Source organism: Aplidium turbinatum, chromosome 10, assembly GCF_918807975.1.
Source record: "Aplidium turbinatum chromosome 10, kaAplTurb1.1, whole genome shotgun sequence".
Taxonomy (NCBI): Eukaryota; Metazoa; Chordata; class Ascidiacea; order Aplousobranchia; family Polyclinidae; genus Aplidium; species Aplidium turbinatum.
In genome coordinates, this window is record NC_137481.1 from 22,918,039 (window position 1) to 22,940,059 (window position 22,021).

The following is a 22,021-nucleotide window of genomic DNA, read 5'->3' on the forward strand; positions in this document are numbered from 1 at the left end:
TTCGCAAATCCAAATACAAATCGAAATTAATGTACAGTACACAAATCCATGTGTATAACTGTTCGTGCATTTTTATCATTTTTACAATTTATTGATCAGCATATATGGCTGTGAATGGTTAAATATTGATTAAACAAAAAACACTTCTTTGAACCTTTTTATACGAACACTTGAAAATAAAGCAACGCCATAACGTATTCAGCTTGCATCACCTAGCTATTTTTGGGCGTTTGAAAAAATGATATACATTGGATTAAAATAAGCAATCCGAGAGAAAAGATTACATCACAAAGCAGAGGCTTAATACGTGATAATTCAATAAAACCGTGTCACAGATAAGAGTCTTTCTGGCAAAAACTTCCTGTTGGGCCTTGGTTGGTTTCAGTACAACAATGCACGACATTTAAGTTTTTTTTCACCTCCTACACAAAATGCTACATGCGCTACGGCTGAAACAATAAATGTACAGCCTATCGTTACCGGAGTTACCTCAGTGGTTTTGTCAAAATCACACACTATTGCCGTCGCAAACAATTATGTTTGTGATCATTTTCTTGCTTATGCTTCTCTGATTGAAATACACTGTGTTTGATTACTGGGTCTCAACACAAAAACGCTCAAACAGGAAGTTTTTGCTGAAGCAACTTAACTGTTACACGTTTTTAATTAACTCATCACGTGTTGAGCTTCTGCTTTGTGATGTCATCTTTTCTTCGGCATCACTCATTTTAGTCTAACTCTAATCTAATGAAGACCATTTTTTTCAAACGCCAGAAAATGGTTAGATGGTGTAATCCAAACGCGTTTCCTTTTTTTAACATGTTAGATTCAAGTGTTGTTGCTTGGTTTCGTGTAGGTTTCAACAAAGTAATCTTCCTGTCAAAATTTTATATCAACTGCAATGATATCACATTCCATACAGAACAAACATGAGCAAATGTTATTGCAAATAATGAATTCAACTGATCAACCAAGTCTAATTGCAAACTAAGCGTCAACGTTATATATGTGCACAAAATGCTCAACATGATTGTCTAGTTGTAGCCAAGGGTTGCTAGGTAAGTTTTCAGTTTCTCCAAACAGCTCACAGCTTGTTCTACTTTATAACCTTCAGCTGAAAATGCAATAGCTGTGTATGTAGCGGCCAAATAAACAGCAACACCTTTTCCTGTACTGTTGTAACAATAAAAGTTATCAGGCTGTCGCAAGAAGAAATACTTTTTCCCAGCAAGTATGGCACTAGCAGTTGGTGATTTCCTCACAGCCGTCACTTCACCATCAGTTATTGGTACACAAGTGCCACTTTCACCCCATTTGCCGCCATTTGGTCCAGACAGATAAAGATAAGCAATTTGACCTACAGATTGATTGAAAATGTGATCAGTGTGAGCATTCCATGCCATTTCCAAGTTTTTTTTCAGCAACACAAAATGTTACAAAAACACTACTGCTGAAATAACAAAATAATGGGGTGTCGTTTCCGAAGTCAGCTTAATGGCTTTGCCACAATCACACAATATTGCATTTGGAAATATAATTTCTAGGTTTGTGATCATTTTCTTGTTTAACAATTTGAAACCAACTTTCTGCTGCATGAACAAAATGATTGTTTTTAAGGTAGATTTGGGTCGCTGAGTTTGAAAATGAGGTCCGTTTTCCCGAAACAATTTTTTTTATTGCAGCCATCATACGTCAATATGTGATGGCTGCAGTGAACAAACACATTTGATAGGGGGAAAACAAACTTCATTTTCGGATTTTCCACCTTCGAAAACCCCAAAAACCCCTCTTATCTTTGTTGCACCAAAAATTGTGTTGACCAGTGTACAGTAATTTGGCATACGCATCACATTTAATTGTGCCTACAATAAGCTATATATACTATAATACTTTCACAAAACTAAGTCGGCTATTAAGTTTTCCTCCCAAGACTTATCGATCACATGAGGCCAATAAATGGCCATATTTTAAGCCATTGATACTCTTGTGCCTTTGAAACAGTTTCTTCTATTATTTTTACAATATTATTTAGCAAACCTAACTAAATTATTTCAGTTTCTTACGTATATATATGTATGTGTTTTCTTACAATTATACTGAGTTTCTTGAAATCTCTGCTGTGCTGGAAGCTTAAAAGTATTGGCTAGTATAACGCAGTTTCACAAACACAGAAAACTTGCTCACTAACGATACCTCTACCAAACTGTTTCACGCACTCACCACTGGCATAACATAAATGATGTATGATACATCCTTTGTCTTTTCAACGTTCAGTCGGCTCCAACTATTGGTCTCTTATGACAGATCCTTTCTTAAAACTTCCCATTCCTCGCAACTCATCAACTCGGCAACTATACTCGGAGAATGAAAATTTACTTTATCCATCCAACATCTTATTTTTGTTTTGTTCTGCACTGCACAAATCAAAAAATGTACCTGCGTAATGCGTTCTACACGAAGCAGCAATAATAGAAAGACCTGATCATTAATCACAAACACGCCCAAGCCACAAAGACGTCTACTCGGGCAAGCTGTACCTGAAAAAAGTCTATCAAACTCTGTAACCTTATTTGACAAGTTTACCAGTAGATCAAATCAAGATTGATTTTGTACTACAGATTGCATCCACTTGCGATATAAAACTGTTCAAAGCAGTTACCCAGTTAACTTCCGGCCTCACTTTGGTTCATTCGATCTGCGATCTAGCTTTATAAGAGCAGCAAAATACTTTGCATGAATCGAGAGTTGACTGAAGCAAGAGTGATAGCAGGAAATGGCTGTTTTGCCAACAAGGCTTGGCAGTGCCGCGTCATCCCCATATGGCTGCCTACAACCGGTTTTTGTCGTTTAGTTAAGTGCTTTCTCTTGCGTATTACTAGGGCAACCAAAAGTTAAAGACTCGTTTGCTTTATTAAAAGCTTATGAAACGTCCACAACTTAGGTTGATATCATGAAAGGCTTGCCACTTGTCAAGTCAAAAGCTATCGTTAAGTCAAAAGTTTTTTTCAGCACATTTTTTCCGTTTTCAACGTTTTATTAAAGTTTTCACAGATTATAAAATTGCTTGTTACAACCGAACATGATAATATATTTGCTATATTAGTCAAGTGATAAAGCTTTGTTAGAGAGTTTGCATTGTTGAACCACAGAGATATAAAATAGAGTAATCTTAGCGAGTTTAATAAGTTATACTTTTTTGACATACAAAAAATATAACGTTTTAAAATAAACTCAAACGTTTTCGACACGTACAAGTGTCCTCATCAGGAAATAAATCTGCAATATACATAAAATGTAAAATCTTAATCAAATTTATCTTACGATTTTACATTTTATGTATATTGCAGATTTAATTCCTGATGAGGACGCACGTACGTGTCGAAAACGTTTGAGTTTATTTTAATTATGTTATATTTTTGTATGCGAAAAAAGTATGTTAAACCCGCTAAGGTTACTCTGTTTTATTTCTCTATAGTCGAGAAGTACACAAGGAATAATATTCCTAATTTTGTTGTTAAAGTCTGCTGAATCAAAAGAACATTTTTAACAAAATATGTCAAGAAATGGTAACAGTTGCATGGTGACAATGGTACGAGGTCACACTTTGCTACATTTGTACAGTCTTTGAAGTACGCTCAAGTAACGTGTGTGTTGTGAAAAAGAAGCTTTATTTGAGGGAAGAGGGGATTGCAATATACCAAACTTTAAAGGTGATAATTTGGACAATTAAACGTGTAAATTTTTCTGTCGTGTGCAAAGTTTATAAAACGTCCAAAAATAAATATCAGGCTTATATGGAGAACGGTTTCAAAATTATTTGGCAAGATTTTTGTTAGATCAAAATCGCTTGTCTAGACTAGAGTCTAGACTGAAGTAAACACTACTGAAATTTACCACAAAAACTTTAACCTCCAAAAGGCCAAAACTAACGGAACGCATACGTTTTACCAGCTGTGCTTTGCAGTCTGAAAGTGGGCTTCTTTCTAAAACTCAATGGTGCCACTACTAGTGTTTTTGGATTGCATCAAGGGTTCTTCTTCGCTATCTAGTGTTTTTGAGCGATTCAGCGCTATGTTGGTGTGCATAAGTTTGGACAGTGTTCAAAGTAGCCCCACCTATTTTTGTTTGGCTGCATCAATGTGTTTGTAGTACTTTTTAAATTGGGCAGCGAGTTGTTTGTCCGGTTAGCGAAATATTTTTTCCCACGAGATTCCTCTCTCATTTGCATATTTTGGTAACAGTTTGTATTAAAACCGTGTGAATGCAACATTCTCTCGTTGGCACGGTTGGTTCAGTGGTATCATCCTCTGCCTAGTAATCGTGAGAACGAGGGTTCGACGCCCGTCGAAGTCAAACTTTTTTTTTTTCTTTAAATTAATTTTTGCGGTGCACAAGAGCTTTTCAAAAAAGTAGGGTTAGGGAAAGCTTATATTTTATTATCATTGCAGAATTTTATTGGCAAATAGTTATTTCGCAATCTGAATCAACCAATCTCTCAAACACTTTCGGAAAATCTTACTTTTAAAGTGACTAAAATCAATGAGACAGAAATCTCGTGGGAAAAAAAATTTCGCGTCCGTTACACCCAATGATGACCAAATTTGAGATATTTAGCATAAATACTTTAAAAAATACACGCAAATAACTGTGAAAAGTGTTCAAAGTAGACCCACCTTACGGTACGCTTAGTCGCTTACATTTAGGTTGTGGATTATAATGGTATACCCCCATCATTCCACTGGCTGTGCCATTTCCAGCACTGATCAAATTTGAGCAACTGAGTCTAGAAACCATCACTGACCTGCCAACAGGGTTTTGGCAGAAACTTAAAGCTGGTAAAAAATGGCTTTGGAAAACCAAAATTTCCATTGCTGGCAAAGATTATGACAAACCTTTTGGCATTGCCACACTCCACCGCAGCATGTGTGGAGAGATTCTTTTCTCAAGTAAACAGAGTGAAGACAAAGCAAAGCAAACAGGTTGTTAGCGAAACAAGCAATATCACGGAGTGGAGAAGCCAGCTGTTCATGGAAACCAACAAAGAGCTTGATCAAAGATGATATAGTAAAAGCTCCGCACAAAAGATACCTCAACAATGTAAAACAAAGGAGCGATTCACATGGCATTCCTTATGACTCTATTAGAGACACGTCACACACCTGAAATTTGTATCTTCAGGGCTCTAACTTTCAAGGAAATTTAGTTTTATTTTGAACTTTTAACACTCACTAACGCCATTGGCTGTCATTTTTGTACATTATGCATGTAGATGATTAAGTATTTATCATATTAAGTGTTTTTTTTTCAGTCAAATCTAGTACTTTTCCATAACAAGAGAGTGGCAACATTGTAAACAAAACTACAGAGGATGACTCATAACAAAAGACTACCTGATTAGTGATTACGTAAAAATTAAACATTTGCTAACTACGACAGCCATTTGCAATTTCAATAAATTATGAAGTCCATAAGTTGTTTATTAGCCAGACTAAAAACCAAGATTTGGTGTTAGTAAAATTTGCATGTGAGCTAAAGGTAAATAAAAGAGGTGAACAACAACCAAAAAGTTAGGAAAACAATATCCGCGCTTGGATCAGTTATGATGCGCAACCTGCTGCAAGCAGACTAATGTCTATCTCAAGCAAAAAACCTAAAGACGATGAGTTCAAGAGTTCCATTCAACAAAAGACCTCCCCAGCCAGCAATAGTCGTTGTTTTAAGCAAGTGTGACGTTCACATGATGTAAAAACGACAACTTTTTCTGGCTGGGATACGTACTTTCTAAATTCTAGAAGTAGGGTCTGCTACTATTCGGCTAGTCCGATTGGGCTGATCCGATTCGGCTAGTCCGATTCGGCTATTACCGTTTTCGGCTACAGCCCGATTCGGCTAGTCCGATTTGGCTGATCCGATTCGGCTAGTTCCCTATTGGGCTACAGTCTTTAGCGGTTAGTTCCCTATTTGGCAATTTTTTTGAAAATCCAACGATAATCCTTCTGTAATCCAACATCGTTTCTTTTGCATTCCGACAAAGAAAAACAAATTGAAATGAAATTTAGCGAAAAATGTTTGAACTATTAAATTTAACTGTTTGCTCACATAAAATGGACAACGACGTCTTCTGTTTATTTAGAGAATGTTGTAATATCGCTTCTTTTATAGTTGAAATCATCGAAGCTTTAGATGAGTGGGGTTTAGACCTAACCATTGAGATCTTAAAACTAAAAAACGGATTAAATTTATTTTTGAACTATCAATGTTTGCTCAGATAAAATTGACGTGTATCATGCATCGCCGTCTGCATGCAAACTTAGAATATATTAGAAGAATCCTCAACTATTACAAAATTCTAAATCCAACGACGTCTTCTGTTTATTTGCAGTAGAGAATTCTGTATTTTATTCCACAATAGTTGATCTCGAAGCTTTAGATGAGTGGAGTATCATAAATCATATTTATGACACCGGTTACATCCCTAGTGATATGGTACGTTCTATATTCATAACTTTACCAAAAAAAACCGGAGCAACAGAATGGTCACTCCACAGAACAATTAGCCTTGTAAATTACGTAACAAACAGCTTACTCCGAATCATGTTGATGAGATTGAGACCAAAACTACAATCGGAAATTTCAACAGCACAGTTTTTATTTGTTTCAGACAAAGGGACCACAAAAGGAATTTTTACATTAAAAATGATAACATAGAAATGTATGTCCGGTTCTTCTGTTTATTTAGAGGATTTTGTATTTTAATTCGACAATATCGTATCTTTTGCATTCTTGAATTTTATCCAGTGTTTACCTTTGAGTGCTTTCCCAGACGGCAAAATCCGTCATTTTTACATTCATTCAACGTCTGCAGACGTCTGCAGACGTTGAATCAATGTAAAAATGACGAGTTTTGATGGCTGGGTTCGTTCAAAATATGTGTTTTACATGAAAATAACAGTTTTCATGATTACCAGTAGGGGTTAATGAGATGAAGTCTCAGCCAAAACGTGTCAACGAAAAAAAGACAGATTGCCAAATAGCGTTTGCCATAAAAGATGAAGTTAAAACCTAAGTGGCAGTATAGAGTAAACCTGGGTTTCGGCGTTACATGACCTGAAATTCCTTTGGTTAGTTCCTTCGTTAGACTCTCAGTTGATGTTACTTGATCATGGCAGAGGAATCGATTAGTACGCAGCGCAAAGGTGAGGTTTTTCTACATGATGGCTACATGTTTCAACTAGCTCAATAGTCAATATAGTCCAGACGGGCTTAAGAAATACTGGCGTTGTTCCCGACGTGATGAGAAATGCAAGGCTCGCATCCACACTTGTGTGGCAACAAATCAGGTAATAATGTGTGTTATGATGACTATATTTTGATCATTTGAGAAAATGTGCCAAGAAATGTCAAGTACTTGAATTGTAATAATCGCAACCATTGTTCACCTGCATTGACGTTGGACCTGGGAATGCACCACGGACTGGCCTACCCTAATAATTACAACTGCTTTGATAGTGACGTTGTGCTATTACTTATTACTAGGGCAATTTTTTTACCTAAAAAATTGAAAAATATGACTTTATTTTTTGAAATATATGATAATATATGACTTTGTTTTAAAGCATCAAATTTATGCTAATCTCTAATTAATAACTCGTATGTAAGTTTTTACATGTATTTTGAACAATAACACACTCGAACAACTAACAAAACACTTCTGTTTCGCTTGAAAATCATTACAAAAATGCAAATGTCTAATGCATCCACTGGCGCCGACTTACGGGGTGGCCAGCCACGCCACCCCATAACCTCTATGGCATGATGGCAGCCGCCCCGTTTAGGTTACATTACTTACTGCAAATAAATGTAATTTGAATGGACGTTTAAATCTTTTTTTGATCATTGGTTTTCGCTTCAAGCAAGAGGTGAACCAATACAGTATTGCGAAGAAAATGATTGTTTTTGTCACAAGCATGATACTCGCGTAACATCAAGCAAGCTACGTGAAGATTACGCAACACGTGGCTACGAGTTTTTTCCTTGTTGTTGTTGCGATCGTTTTATTTGTTACTTTTCATAAGTCATTGTTACATTTGTTAGGTTTACAATGGGATTTATTAATCAATAAAATGCGATCTTTCCATTGCCTCCCTCAAAAATCTTTTTTAAAAATTTTTAAACTGCTCATAATATCGCTATAAATTATGCCAGCTATAAAATACTTGGAAATAAACTTATCTGGATGATTTATAGCTCCACCTCCTAAATGAATATCTATTTTCAAATTTTATTAAAAAAAATGCAATTTTCGAAACTTTTTGAGTTTTTATTTAAAAAGTGCACCTAGTAAAGTAGCAGTTTTAACGTTCTGCAAATTTACACGTTTACATGATTCTATTCGAGGAAAGCTACACCCCCTGCCAATTTCCAATAATGAAAGCAACCTTTTTTAATTAGTCAAGATTTTGCATTTTGAATTACAGTATTTTCCGATTTCAATTGGAGTGTACTGTCATCTACTTCTTGCTTTAATTTCTACTTTGTTATCTACTTCATGCAGTAATAATGTAATATTGCGTGTCAATGCGTGACAAATTGTGAGGCGGGAATTTATTGGTCTTACATAGGAGTTGCTTGTTACATCATAGAAAAAATTACGAAAAGTTGTCCTGTAAAAGTTTGAGGAGGGAATTTATTGGTCTGACATAAGTTAGGAGTTGCTTGTTACATCATAGAAAAAATTACAAAAAGTCGTCCAGTAAAAGTTTTCCCCGACATTCCAGTTTTATTCAGCTTAAAGATGCCACCGAAAAAGCGTTCAACTGTCGCAACTGTTTGATCTATTTGCAAGCAATGAAACAAGATCATTAATGCTTCCAAACGTGGTCTGCATTGTGAAAATATACTTATCGTTGCCTTCCACCACCTGCGAGGCGGAGCGATCGTTTAGTAGTGCACTCAGGCGCATAAAAACCTACTTGTGATCTACCATGACGCAACAGCGATAGAACCACATCCTAATTTTAAATGTTTATCAAGCTGAAGCTTAACGGTTACAACTTGACCAGTTGATTAACAGTTGGATTGACAGAGCTGCCGTTCGCAAAAATACTTTTGCCAAATGTTAAATGTCGGAGCGACAACGTAACAATAAAATTCACGACATACTTCCTGTGGTTTGTTGTAAAGTTGTTTTGTAAATAATCGTGCTACAAATCAGGTGTGAAAAGATAATTGCATCTACGAAACACGCTTAGTAAAAAACAAAAACATGCAGTTTGAAAGTTTTTAGGTTGCCATATTGTGCTATCCGCCACCCCGTGCAAAATTAAAAGTCGGCGCCTATGCCGGTGTCATAAATATGATTTATGATCTCAGTGGTTAGGTCTAAACCCCACTCATCTAAAGCTTCGAGATCAAAATACAAAATTCTCTACTGTAAATAAACAGAAGGCGTCGTTGGATTTAGAATTTTGTAATAGTTGAGGATTCTAATATATTCTAAGTTTGCATGCAGGCGGCGACGCATGATACATGTCAATTTCATCTGAGCAAACATTAATAGTTGAAAAATAAATTTAATTCGCTTTTTAGTTTTAAGATCTCAATGGTTAGGTCAAAACCCCACTCATCTAAAGCTTCGATAATTTCAACTATAAAAGAAATTTAATAATTCAAACATTTTTCGCTAAATTTGTCGGAATGCAAAAGAAACGATGTTGGATTTTGTTGGATTACAGAAGGATTATCGTTGGATTTTCAAAAAAATGCCGAATAGGGAACTAACCGCTAAAGACTGTAGCCCAATAGGGAACTAGCCGAATCGGATCAGCCAAATCGGACTAGCCGAATCGGGCTGTAGCCGAAAAGGGTAATAGCCGAATCGGATCAGCCCAATCGGACTAGCCGAAACGGGCCATTCCGCTAGAAGTACATGTACTTGTTTGCGTTCAAGTACTTGACCGGCTGCAGGGCAGGATTTAGACCATGAGAGGCCCTAGGCTATTCCATTAGTGAGGCCCCTCCCTATTTTCGAGCTCAGAATTTCTCTCTAAACAACATTACATGTCATTGCTTAATGTTAAAAATATGAGTGCATTAAACTCTTTGTTCTTTTCATTTTCCACATTCATGGGTGCAAATTTTTAATTAAAAGAATAAAAATTTAGTTAAGGCAGTTTTGCTTTTAATTTCTTTGATCAAACAACCGTTACAATAATTGTAAAGTTTATTTACGAGGACATAAGAAATAGTTACAGCCATCAAATAGAGTAAGACTAGGCTACCAATTTTTTTTTCTAGCTTTTGTCAAAGCAAAATCATGCAAAAGTTCCTCAAAATTTAAGTTTGTCACTCTGAATGCACAGAATGCTCAGTGCGGACAACCTTTCTTGAGATATTTTATTTTTGATCTCAGTTTATTTTTGATGCTTTCAGCCTTGAGAAAGATCTCTCTCCTGAGCAGTTAGTGACCATTAGGCTTAGGAACAGTCTTAATATTGCTTCCACATTACGAAAGGCAGTGTAAATTTTTTTCCTTGCACATAATTTTTCAGTTTTAGCCAAAACTCTGGTGGGCTAAGGTCATCACTATCACGGAGAGCATTGCACGCTGGAGGCAAAGCTCCTTATTCTTCTTGCAAATCATCTAAATCTTTTTCGTTAACAGAAGGAAAGTTGATGCTGCCACTCTCAAAATTTAAAAAAAAAACTAGATTCTCGAAGAAAATCACTAGACCACCAAATTATTTCAAAAATCACTAGATCTAGTGGAAAACCACTAGGAGAGGCAGCCCCGATATCAACTACCCATACTGTTTTTTGCAGAGAAGACTACGGTACTTTAACGCAGAAGCTGCCAGTAGAATGCGCGTAATAATTGCCATTATTATGATGCAAACGACGTAATAATGACTGTTTACAGGGTGGTTGAAACCAGTTGTGTATAGAACTTTCTACTCTGAAAAGCTTGATATATACTTTAGGTATATACTTGATATATACTTTATACTTTAGATAGGGTTTAAACTTGTCAAGTTTTTAAAAGAATTACAAACTTCGAAACCAAATTTCGAGGCCCTGGGCTTCAGCCTGCCTAGCCTATTGGTAAATCCGGCCCTGACCTGCTGTCAACAGCGCGCGACGCAAGGTAACAAATAATAACTAAAACTGTTGAGTCAAGGTACGCTGTGGCTGTGCTGTATAACCACTCCCACTGCTATGAAGGCTCGTAGTGAGCGCCACGTAAGCTTGGACGTAAATAGCAATCAAGCGATAAAGGAAACATCGCAACAATTTTCATAATTCATTGAATCATGGCCTACTTGAATAAGATATTACTTGAATGAAACATATATCTTATTCAAGTAGGCCATGATTGAATTAACAACAAACCTAAACAAAAACTTTCTTGCTCTCTGAAATTTGCTAACTTCCATGGATTCGACGCCTATCTGCTGTGACATAACTAGGTGTCATATAGCCGACCATAGCAATAAATTCTCTCTGCTGCGTTTAATGTTAAGATACCGTTCTAAATCTAACACAAAAAGCAAATCAATTCCGTTGAGATATAAACAGCTAGGCGCTTTATTGGGCGTGTATTCCTTCCATCAGTCCTTTTTTTGAATTGATTCAACGTCCGCACACGTCAAGCTACAAGTAAAAAAAGGCTGAACTGCTGACTGGGATGCTTGCTGAAGCCATTTCCGATACTGACGTTAGCAAGCAGCCAAAGCTAGCTCATACATTCTACATTGGAATGTGCTGAGATTGCCAACGCAATATATCCTGAGGCGTATTAACCTCAGTGCTCGCGAACCACACCAAACGAAGCGTGAACACAATTACCCGGCCGGAAAATCAGGCTCTTTTTATATTGATTCAACGTCTGCAATGTAAATAGAGACTAGTTTGGTGGCTAGATAGGTGATTTGAACCGCACAGACTTGAAGCAAACGTTCACCTCAGTTCCAAAAGAAAAGAATTATGATAAAATTGAAAATTTAACGTTGAATCAATGCAAAAATAAAAATAATGGATTTTGCTGTCTGGGGCACCATTGAATTTACATCACCTGACAGCTGATACAAGCCTAAAGTGTTTAGTTTTGAAAGCATTATTTCTGGACAACGTTAGTCTTTGTCTTTGCGAGATCGTCTGCCAGCAGATGACGTGGCAAGTTGTAAAAGTCTGTAGTTGAAAAATGGCAAATTTTGCTGGTTGGCTTGTTCGGTTCAATATGACTCAAAAATGAAAATGTTTGGAGTTTACCGGATAACTTAAAACAATTTCCGGTATGCCGGATTGTTCACATTAGCCTGTATTTTTGTCAGCCATAAATACATTGGAAGGTTGGTCTGTCCGTATGCCACGGTTAAAAAAAGGTTCGTTTCAATACCGGATAAGGCGTTGGCTTTCCAATGATGCAAACCTTGGTCGACACCTAGGTTTTAAATCTGGTTGTTGATAAAGTTTAAACACCGCTCACCTCCACCAGAGTATATTAAATTGGATGGGCATAATTGCTGAAGAAAAGGTAGCCAAGTGAAATGAACTGGCCAAGTGGCCAGCCTACTCTCTTTAGTGCCGAAGACCTAGTGTAATAAGAACCTCATCTTCTCATTTCCCGAAGCTCAGTAACTGAGTATGGGACAACCTTCACCTTACTTCAAAAGACACTGCATGTTTTTCTTTTAAATTTGCATCAAATTTAAGCCCATGATGTGATGGCATTATTGCACTGGCTTATTCTCGCTGCCTTGCGCAAGAAAAAACACAATCAGTACGAATTCTACAGTCTTTGGCAAGAACCGACCTGGAATCGAACCTGATTCTATAAGATAAGCAGTAGAGAGTCATCAACAAGCCAGTCATCGGCTTGCCAATCACAAACAGCAAAGCTTCAATATTGGCCTGTGGCAACATTGTGATGAACAATGCTATGTTCCTTACCGCTACAGAAACTGAGAAGTTAGCTGCAAGCTCAACAAACAATCAACAAAATTCATACAAAACTAAAAGCACAAATATTAACAATAAAAAAATAAGTTATTACTACTGGTATTGCTGAATTATAAATTGGTATTGTGGAGATATTTCTAATCACGGTGGGCGTATTTCTAATCTGCAGATCGCTGCAGCAGATGGAGTGTTTTGACTGGTAAACACTTTAAAGTTACAATTTTCCCTATGAACCAGCTGACTGCAGTCCTTGTGACCCTTAGATAGCACTCACACCTCTACGAAATCGGAGTGTCTAGGGAGCTGACTTTGTTCAGTCCCCATCTTATGGAGATGCCTCAACGCGGTGTAGAGGTGAACCCAGGCTGAAAACTAGGCTTACTCCTAGAAACTCCTGGGGCTAATAGACACACGTAAAAGTCCCCGACAATTTTTTTGGCGGAAGAGGGCAGTGTCTGACGGGCAGAAACCCTGTAAGACGGGCCCCGATGAACAACGCACCCGGAAGCCCGTTGCAACCAGTTCCCCTGAAGTTGCACGTTTCAATATAATTGGACCGCAGTGGACAAGGAGCAGGCCAAGAGTGTGTGCGTAGCCCTCACGTAGTCACGACCACCTTAAACAAACATACAAGCGAATGGCCTCTATCTCAATTTGGACCTGGACCAAACAAAGCCCAATGGCGATGATATCACCGGTAACGGGGGCAGGCTTGGTAGAGTTGGAAGCCTCCAGCCCTGTTTCACACATTGGCGGCTGATCAGCTAAAACTACCACGCCTCCCCACCCTCCATAAAATGTGCCTTTTGCCCACGTCTTTTCCATCATACACTGGGCCTCCAAAGCCACATACGACATCATCATCCAAAACCAAATTCGATTTGAAGACAAACCAATGCTCGGACATGAGCTGGAGCCGACGACGACGATAGCACTCACACAGAGAATTGATTCTTCCTTTGAATTTTGTTTGGTAATTAAAAAAGAAGAAAACAATAATGGCCGCGGTTGGAATCGAATTCACGTCATCAAAATGACAACCTTCCAAACTCCATCGGCCAAACCATTACGCCTATCTGCGGACAACGAATCGTTCGTTTAATTTACTTCATACCAATGTAGTTTCGGGAGAAAGTTTGCTTTTTTGCACCAAAGAAAGGCATTGTTGTGTCTTGCCTGTCTTTCATACCAATAAGTTTCGAGAAGAGCGTTCACAATATCACGTGGTCGCTGCAGCGAACTGCATATTATAAATACGCTAACAGCGGTCTGCATACTGTACGTACATACATATCTGATGTCACTTACATGTCTGATATTACCTTGACGTCATTGGTACGTCAAAGCCACATGACGTTGATACGTCATGACGTCAACCTTGAATCAGTAAGATTTAGCACATTAACCACCACTGCCTTCCAAACAGATCCTTTCTTTCTGATTTCATTGAAAAACTACAACAATTTGGTTCTTCAGCCTCAATTACCAACACACTCACCAGATGGCGTCCGGGTCCTTAATCGCCATCGCGTCGAACACAGCGCGGCTCGCGTTGGCTAGATACGAAACGTTGTCTGATCGTGGTGTCATCTCGTTGAATGTGTCCGCGTTGTAGATGTGGTTTGTACCATTGTATTCCTTCATCTGCTCTTCAATGAACATTCCCCCAATTGTGCTGAAAGAGATATTTTACTTAAAACGAGTAATGAAAAAGTTAAACGCAGTGGCGAGTGGTGACCAACAACCAAGCAAATGACACCGCAATTACATTGGTGGGCTTGTTTCGCCCGAAGACTGGTGGTTGTAATTATCACATTTTGCTGGTTGGCACTTTAACGTCAACCAAATTGGAGTTTTCGCTTCGGTGCTTGAGAATCATTTAGGTGCTAGGTCTTATCTATTTCAAGTGAAGTGTATTTTATTGGGCGGATGATTGTGAAAGCAACCAACAAACCGACAAAACTAACACCAACATACACCTAATACACAAAGCAAACAACAGAGAATCTTCGAAACTTTTCATGCAAGAGGCAGTCAATGCTTGGAATCCAGTGCAACAATAAAAGAAGGAGTTTGTGAAAGAACGGCATATGTTAATGGCAAGTGGCGATCATGCGTTTCAGGCTTCTTTGAGCTTCTGTGGCCGAGGGTCTATGCTGTGTCACCCTAAATTGACCACATTCCCGGACAACACCAAAATGTCGTTACAGAGTAGCCAATCTTTGGTTTGATCGCCCAGAACTCGCAGACCTTCTGCCCAGAGTGCAATCGTTGATGATACTGTCTGCGGTCTGTTCCTCACCACATTTATTCCCAAGAAAAGGAAAATTCCACTTGCTGTTGGTCAATAGTTAGGCGGAAAAGCCCGGCACCCGTACGAAGATGGTTAAGGTCCAGCTGTCTCGGTAGAAACAGGCAGATGGGAAGGGTGTCGGGGATGAACGAACGGGGTCAGGTTGTGCTTGACTTCCATTTATGGACAGCTCAATTAGCCGTAACAATGTTTTGTTTGTCAGCTTTGTTAAGAAGTCGCGCGGTTGGTACGAATATGCGTGTCTTGATTCCAGTCAACAAGGGTGCTTATTTAAAAGAGCAGATACTTTAGAGTAAAGAAGGTGGTTTGGCTCCAAAACTCATCAATCAATCATCAACCTATGGCAAGGGGGCGTGTTTGCTACAAAGCTCAGCAGGTTGCCAATAATGGGGAGATTGTCTGATGGTGTGGGACGCAGGCAGTTGGTTACTGTGTGCAGGGCGCTGTTGATGGTGCTGTCGATGTTGTGGCAGTGAGCACTGCGGCATCAAACAGGTACACAGTACCCTGTTGAAGAGTAAACAAGCACTAACCGTGACAATGTGTCAGCCTTCGCTCCACAACCGGAGCTTGGCAGACGCTTCAATCTTCTTTCGCATGAGACAGGGTTGTTTAAATTTTAGGGCAGGTGATAGAAAGCTAGGTAAGTGTAGCTTCGTCCAGTGCTGCTATACCATGCATTCAATTTGGTTCATTGGCGCGCGAGGAAAGTGTCTGGCGCAGTGACACCAAGTAATGGCGGTGTGTGAGCGATTTGTGTTGTTACTTTAAGATACTTCGGCTCGGTGCAGAAGGGCAGTGGTTTTCCGTTGTTCTTAGCATTCAGCTCACGATCAGCTTCACGGTTATGGAAATGGAAAGCTGCTGCGACAGCTTTGGTTTCGCTGAGTTTCAGTCTCCATTTCTGCAGATAAGCTGAAAGGGTTTGTGTTCTGGCTCAGGGTGCCTTTTAGAATTCTCAATGATGTCACACAGTAGAGAATTGCTCCCAGTCGGAAACTCAAGCTCTCTTTATATTGATTTAACGGTTGCAGACGTTGCAACAATGCAAAGAGACTAATCCGCTGGCTAAGCTAGGACTTCCGCATTTTGCGGAAACTGTGATTGACAGGTCGTGGGTGTAGGTGTTGAACAGAAATCGAGCTAAGAGGATCTCTGTAAAACACCATTTGTCAGGCGTCTAAGTCTATTTCGCCGTGAGGTGCCGGTAGTGAGAATGAAGCTTCTATTCTTGACAAGTTCCATGATGATATGGACCTTTGTCGGTCTTGGAGAAAGCGATGCACCTTGCAGGCAAGAGCGCGGTGCCATACAGTATCGTAAACAGTTGTTAGGTCTATGAAGACAGCGCCAGCTTTCTTTTAACCGACTGCGAAGTAGTCTTCAATGTCCTAGATCAAGAGAGTGAACTGATCCACTGGTACAATAATCAAAAAAACATGATGCGTGAAAAGCGATTAATTTGCGATACATTGATAATTTGAACAGTTATCTCCAAAATTGTGCTATTTCACAGGTCACCTGGTTAGGAGATGCTTTCTACACACAAAAACAAAAGATCATCGGGTATTCAAGCATAAGAAAGTTCTCCTGAAAACCAGACATATGCGGGCAAGAAACTTGCAAGTTCGTGTTCACTATGGAATAACAACAAATTGCCCATCACTTTTTGTTGAATGTAAAAAAACGTGCATTGCATACGTCCAATATGCAACCATGACAAAAATTAGAGAAAATATTGCATTTCAATCAGCACAACTACATGTTTCGCTACAGCGACACAGATTTAGGACCTTACTTGAAGAGTGGATCATCTGGTTCAAGCAGAATCGTGCAAGAGTAAGTGCAATTGAAGTGACTCCAATGGCTCAATTGCGACACCTTTGCCTGCACGAATATGCAACAAGTACATAAATTATAAGTTTCTCGGCAGCCAATTGTAGCATGAATTGACAGCGATAGAAACCGATACGTTAGCGAATCCCAATTGCTCGCTGTTCTAATGAGTACTCAATATTGTGTTGATTACCAGGAAGAACGCTCCTAAACCGATGGATAAAGGTATAATGTATAATGGCAGCAACACCCAAGCGTGATTGGTTGGAAATTAACCAATCAATGATGATAAAAAGATAATAATTAACTTCAACGAAATTCTGTCGCAATAACTGGAGCAGATCACCAAACAAAGCTATATGAGTTACAACTTATTGGTTCAATGTCTGCAAGGGTTGTATTAACGTACTAAGAACACGATTGAAAGGTTGTTTTGGGTTGTTGAAATAAATCGCCAAGCTGGCATATCTCGCCATATGCACAAATTCTGTAGGATTCGTTACAGTGAACTATGTGCTCGAATCGCAGAAAAATGAAGTCACAAAACTTGAGCAAGGTTATATACTTTGATGGCTTGACGAATGACGATGCCGGATAAACATGCATAATTGCCATTTGTAATGTATTTTGTACATGTAGTAAAGTAATCTGGTGAAAGGCGACCTACTTTTAAAAATCGGTTCCCTTGATGCACAGCATAGGCAGAATTCACAACAAATTTACAAACCATTGATGACTAATGGCAATACAGTGATGAGCTATTGTTACCGATGGGAAAAGCTTGGTAACAGCAGCAGGAACGTGGCCGGCAAACCCGGGAAGCACAGGAATCATTCCAAGAGATCTCATTCTCTCGAGGATTACATGCTGGAGTTGGAGCTGGCTCTCTTTCCAGGATGCTGGAAGTGGACCGCCCCACTTCTTAAGATTCCCCATTCGTCCCCTGAAACAAAAGATGAAAAAGAATAATAAATTTCCACTTGGTTCTTTAGTGGTTGAAGCGTTTGCCTCTACATCGGTAAACATGGGTTCGGTTCCATGCTAAGTCAAATTAAACTTATTAAAAATGGTACTAAATCCTATTTCTTAGCACTCAGCAACGGCATGGATTCAACATAATAATGCACTCGACTGCGCCTCTATATCCAGCTGAGCAGAGAGCATGCACTGTTATCATCATCATCTAAATTCGTTTCGTAAAGCGTTGAGAGCAAAGCACATTTGTGATGGAAACAGCGCAGCATAAAAACACAATATAATATGTTCAACAACGACCCCAATCACATCAGATGAGTAGAAGTTCGTTTGATCTTATTCTACTATGGTTACTTTTAATCCCGTTAAAAATAAGCGCGAGAGAAATAGTGTACGTACAGTACACTATTTATTCTTTTAACGTTGATTCAACGGCCGCACACATTGAAATATGTGAAAATGATAATTTTTGCTCACTGGGTATGGCTACCATTTTCATTTTCGTCATAGTGCATGCCACTAAAAATGCACACTACAACCCAGCCAGTGTCATCATTAAATCGTTGAAAAAACACATCGATGGTATCATTACTTTGATGAGAATATTGCTGTAGTTTTGGCAGGGATTCATAAAATTACTAAATGACCAACTAAGTTACAGTATCCGACAAGTTGTGGGTAAAGTGATGCCAGATATTTTTAAAATTTTGATAACATATATTTTTTGACATTTTTAAGTCGGAATGGCCCGTTTCGGTGAGTCCGATCCCTATTCAGTGATTTTTTTATTTATTTTTTTTAATTATTGGGTACCGTAGCCTAATTGTCATTGCCGTTTTAGGGTTAGGGGTTAGAGGTTAGAAACTCACCGAATCGGACTCACCGAATAGTAGCAGACCCTTTTAAAGTACAGCTTCGGTAGTAGTGTAGTTCCTTTTAAAGTAGTGGTCGCCCAAAGCTTTCCCGTGAAAAATTCCTGTTTTCAACCGTAATGAACTAACTGTTACTGTGTGGTTTCATTCAGCCTTTGAAAAGCTTAAATAGGGTGCAAAGTGTTACCATGCCAGGAACGCAGGACCGGCAAAGTGATCATCCAAATCTTGATCGGAAAATCCAAGCTTGCTGTAAACACGTTGCCAAATAGCCTCCTGTCCCGTGAATGCGAGCGGGAGGTTGATCCCATTCAAAGCCATCCAATCGATTTCCCGTTCCCATCTGTTGGGATGCAACCAAGGTTAAATAAACGAACTCACGAAATGGATCGGCAAAATTTTTTTTTTCCCCAATTAAATCCACCAATAAACAGAATTCTGGATGAGGACTGTTCGTTCCCAGCGGTGACCATGTTAACAGTCAACCTCCATTGTTGCTTGTGTCAATTTCTTTCATTGCATATAGCCTATTATGTATAAAGTATTGTGATGTTCTTTAAAGTCTAATTAGCGAATCTACAGTTTAGTCGACTGATACAGATTAACTTTCGATAAAAAAGTAGAGTACTACACAAATTTGCACATTCAAGTTCTTCCAATTCAAATTTAAGCAACTTAAATTTGCCAATACTTTTTCTTTTTTTGATTATTTTATCACACTACGCATCCTTTTGAAGCATAGTTGAAGCCAAAAGAAGATTTTAATGAAAAGTTTAGTAATGAAGTTTTCTTTTGGTAGGTAACTTATCAATGCCTTGATTATTTCAGAACAGATATTTCAGAGAAGTAAAAATGCAATTTTGTTTCAACATTTAAATTTTAGACATATTGTTGGTGCAAAAAACAATATTAAACAATTATAAACGACTCATATCTCTATTCTCTAGTCCAGACACATACCTGCAACCTAAAAAAGAGTGTTGAAACAAAAACAATACAATGTAAAAAAACACACATAAAACAGACACATGCCTTGTCCAATTCCACCAGACAGAAGAATAGCTAACTGTGCAAACGTTTTGGTAGTATCGATACTTCACTCCTGCTTTTATTAGCACCCCAGACGAAGAAACAGAAGGTAAGGGATTTGGAAGATCACCCAGTTGGTCACCAGCCCAAGAAATATGTTTCCTGAGTAAAAGAACATAGAAACGATTATTATCATAGAGTGGTATTTTCAGCATAAATCACATGGCTATCGATAATTATGTTTGTGCAAACCAATTTTGGACATATTGACTTGTTTTAACAGTAGCAATAATAAAGCAATCATGATAGATGTCGGGCTTTTCTGCCCCACTGTGCACCTATTGGGAAATCACTGGAGTGGCACTTTCCTCCTCCTGTGGAGTGGAGTGCTCAGGAAGAGACCACAGAATCAGTAACTATACAGGGTTACCTTTCTTCTTCAACAGATTGTTCAATATCATACTTTATCAGTTGTGGCCTCCCTTATCAATTCCCTCCATTTTGTTCTATCTATAGTTTTTGTTGGTACCAATTGGTAACCACTAGCACAAAATCATGTAATTTGGCATAAAAAGGGGAAGGCTTACGCTCTGCAGTGGGCTCTCACAGGCTGAAAATGATGATGATGATAGTTTTTGTTAATTCTGACATGCTTTCCTGTCCTGTAATTTTCTTGATATTTTCAAAATATTTCCTTTATTTTTGTTTTTTGCACGTAACAAATCAATTTATTTTTGTTTTCATTTGGTATGTCTTGGTTGAACAGACTAAAGATGCAAAGACATCCGAATTTGGGTTGCGAAACCTTTCACTGTAAGACTGTACGTCGCAAAACAATTTGAACTTGCCATAAACACAATATGATCATTGAGTCTGCGATACTGTTTACAAAAGTTCAATTAGTGCTGCATTGTTATCTGGACATTGTAATTTGATGGAATGAGTGTTATTTCAATGACTATGCTATTACACCATTGTTGCCGTTGTTATTTCATTGAATGACCTGCCAAGTGACCGCCGCTTAAAGATTGCCTTTGATATTATGGAAACTTTGTCCAAATTTTGGATTTCACTTGGAAATGAATATTCACAGTTATAAGCAGCTACAATAAATGCTTTTTTACCATTCGAAGCAATTGATGCAAAACAACGTTTTCTACATTATCATACATTAAAAACAAATGCAGATGAAGATGAGAAATAGACAAAAAATTTGGGGTTTCCGTCTCCCAAATTACAGCTCTAATTGATTTGTTGTGTTCTAAACACATAACCTACACGTCTCATCAAATGAAATCACTTACCTCTTGATGGACTGTTACTCAACTAAGTTTAATAAAATTTAGTGCACGAAAATTGTAGTCTTTAAGTTTATATTAACTACAAAGTACTGTTCACAAAATTATATGTTTCCGAAATGTTTGGGTCGTAAGAGTTAGAACTAATTTTTTAGGGTTGAGTGCACAACATTTGCTGACTCCTGGTATAAGGAATAGACCATTGGCTTCAAAGGCTCATCTCAAACAATGAAAAGTAAGGCAACATTTGAATATTTATCACCTAATTCCTTAGGGGAGTGTGATCAGTTCCCCCTAGGACACTTTACCTATTCAAATTTCAATCAATCAAGTTTATTTCGCATACCGTAGTTTCACATTCATTTTTCATGTACAAATAGCAGAAAATAGAATAGGCTATATTAGTACCATACTTTTATTGATATGGAAGCTACACCATGGAGGCATCAAAAAAGTCATGCGGTTATATCTAAGTCAAGGTGTCCTCACATGCAATATTTTACTGTGTATAATACATACGGAAAATGTACAATAAGTACAGAAAAACAATCTGCTGTTGATTGATTTGATGTAGAGATTGACAGTTGTACTTCGTTTCACTAAACCTCAAGCAGCCAGATTCCCTGCTAAACTGCTTCCACGCAGCTGATGCTGTCCTTGATCATATCAAAGTTCATTTAGATATAACGATTCAATATGGTGATGCAAACTCACTGAATTTAAGAACTATTGTCAACATA

At 38.2% G+C, this 22,021-nt stretch overlaps 1 protein-coding gene across 1 annotated transcript in view; it reads right to left on the reverse strand.

Annotated features, from left to right (window-relative positions):
• The window catches only part of LOC145778734 (alpha-N-acetylglucosaminidase-like), a 39,919-nt gene that overhangs the window by 13,811 nt on the left and 4,087 nt on the right, over positions 1-22,021 (reverse strand). The window contains exons 4-8 of the mRNA XM_082590294.1: positions 19,987-20,145; positions 19,142-19,297; positions 17,876-18,050; positions 17,070-17,158; positions 14,456-14,632 (exon numbers count right to left, since the gene is read on the reverse strand). Of these exons, the coding sequence (XP_082446420.1) occupies positions 14,456-14,632; positions 17,070-17,158; positions 17,876-18,050; positions 19,142-19,297; positions 19,987-20,145 (756 nt within the window). The remainder of the gene's footprint in view (positions 1-14,455; positions 14,633-17,069; positions 17,159-17,875; positions 18,051-19,141; positions 19,298-19,986; positions 20,146-22,021) is intronic.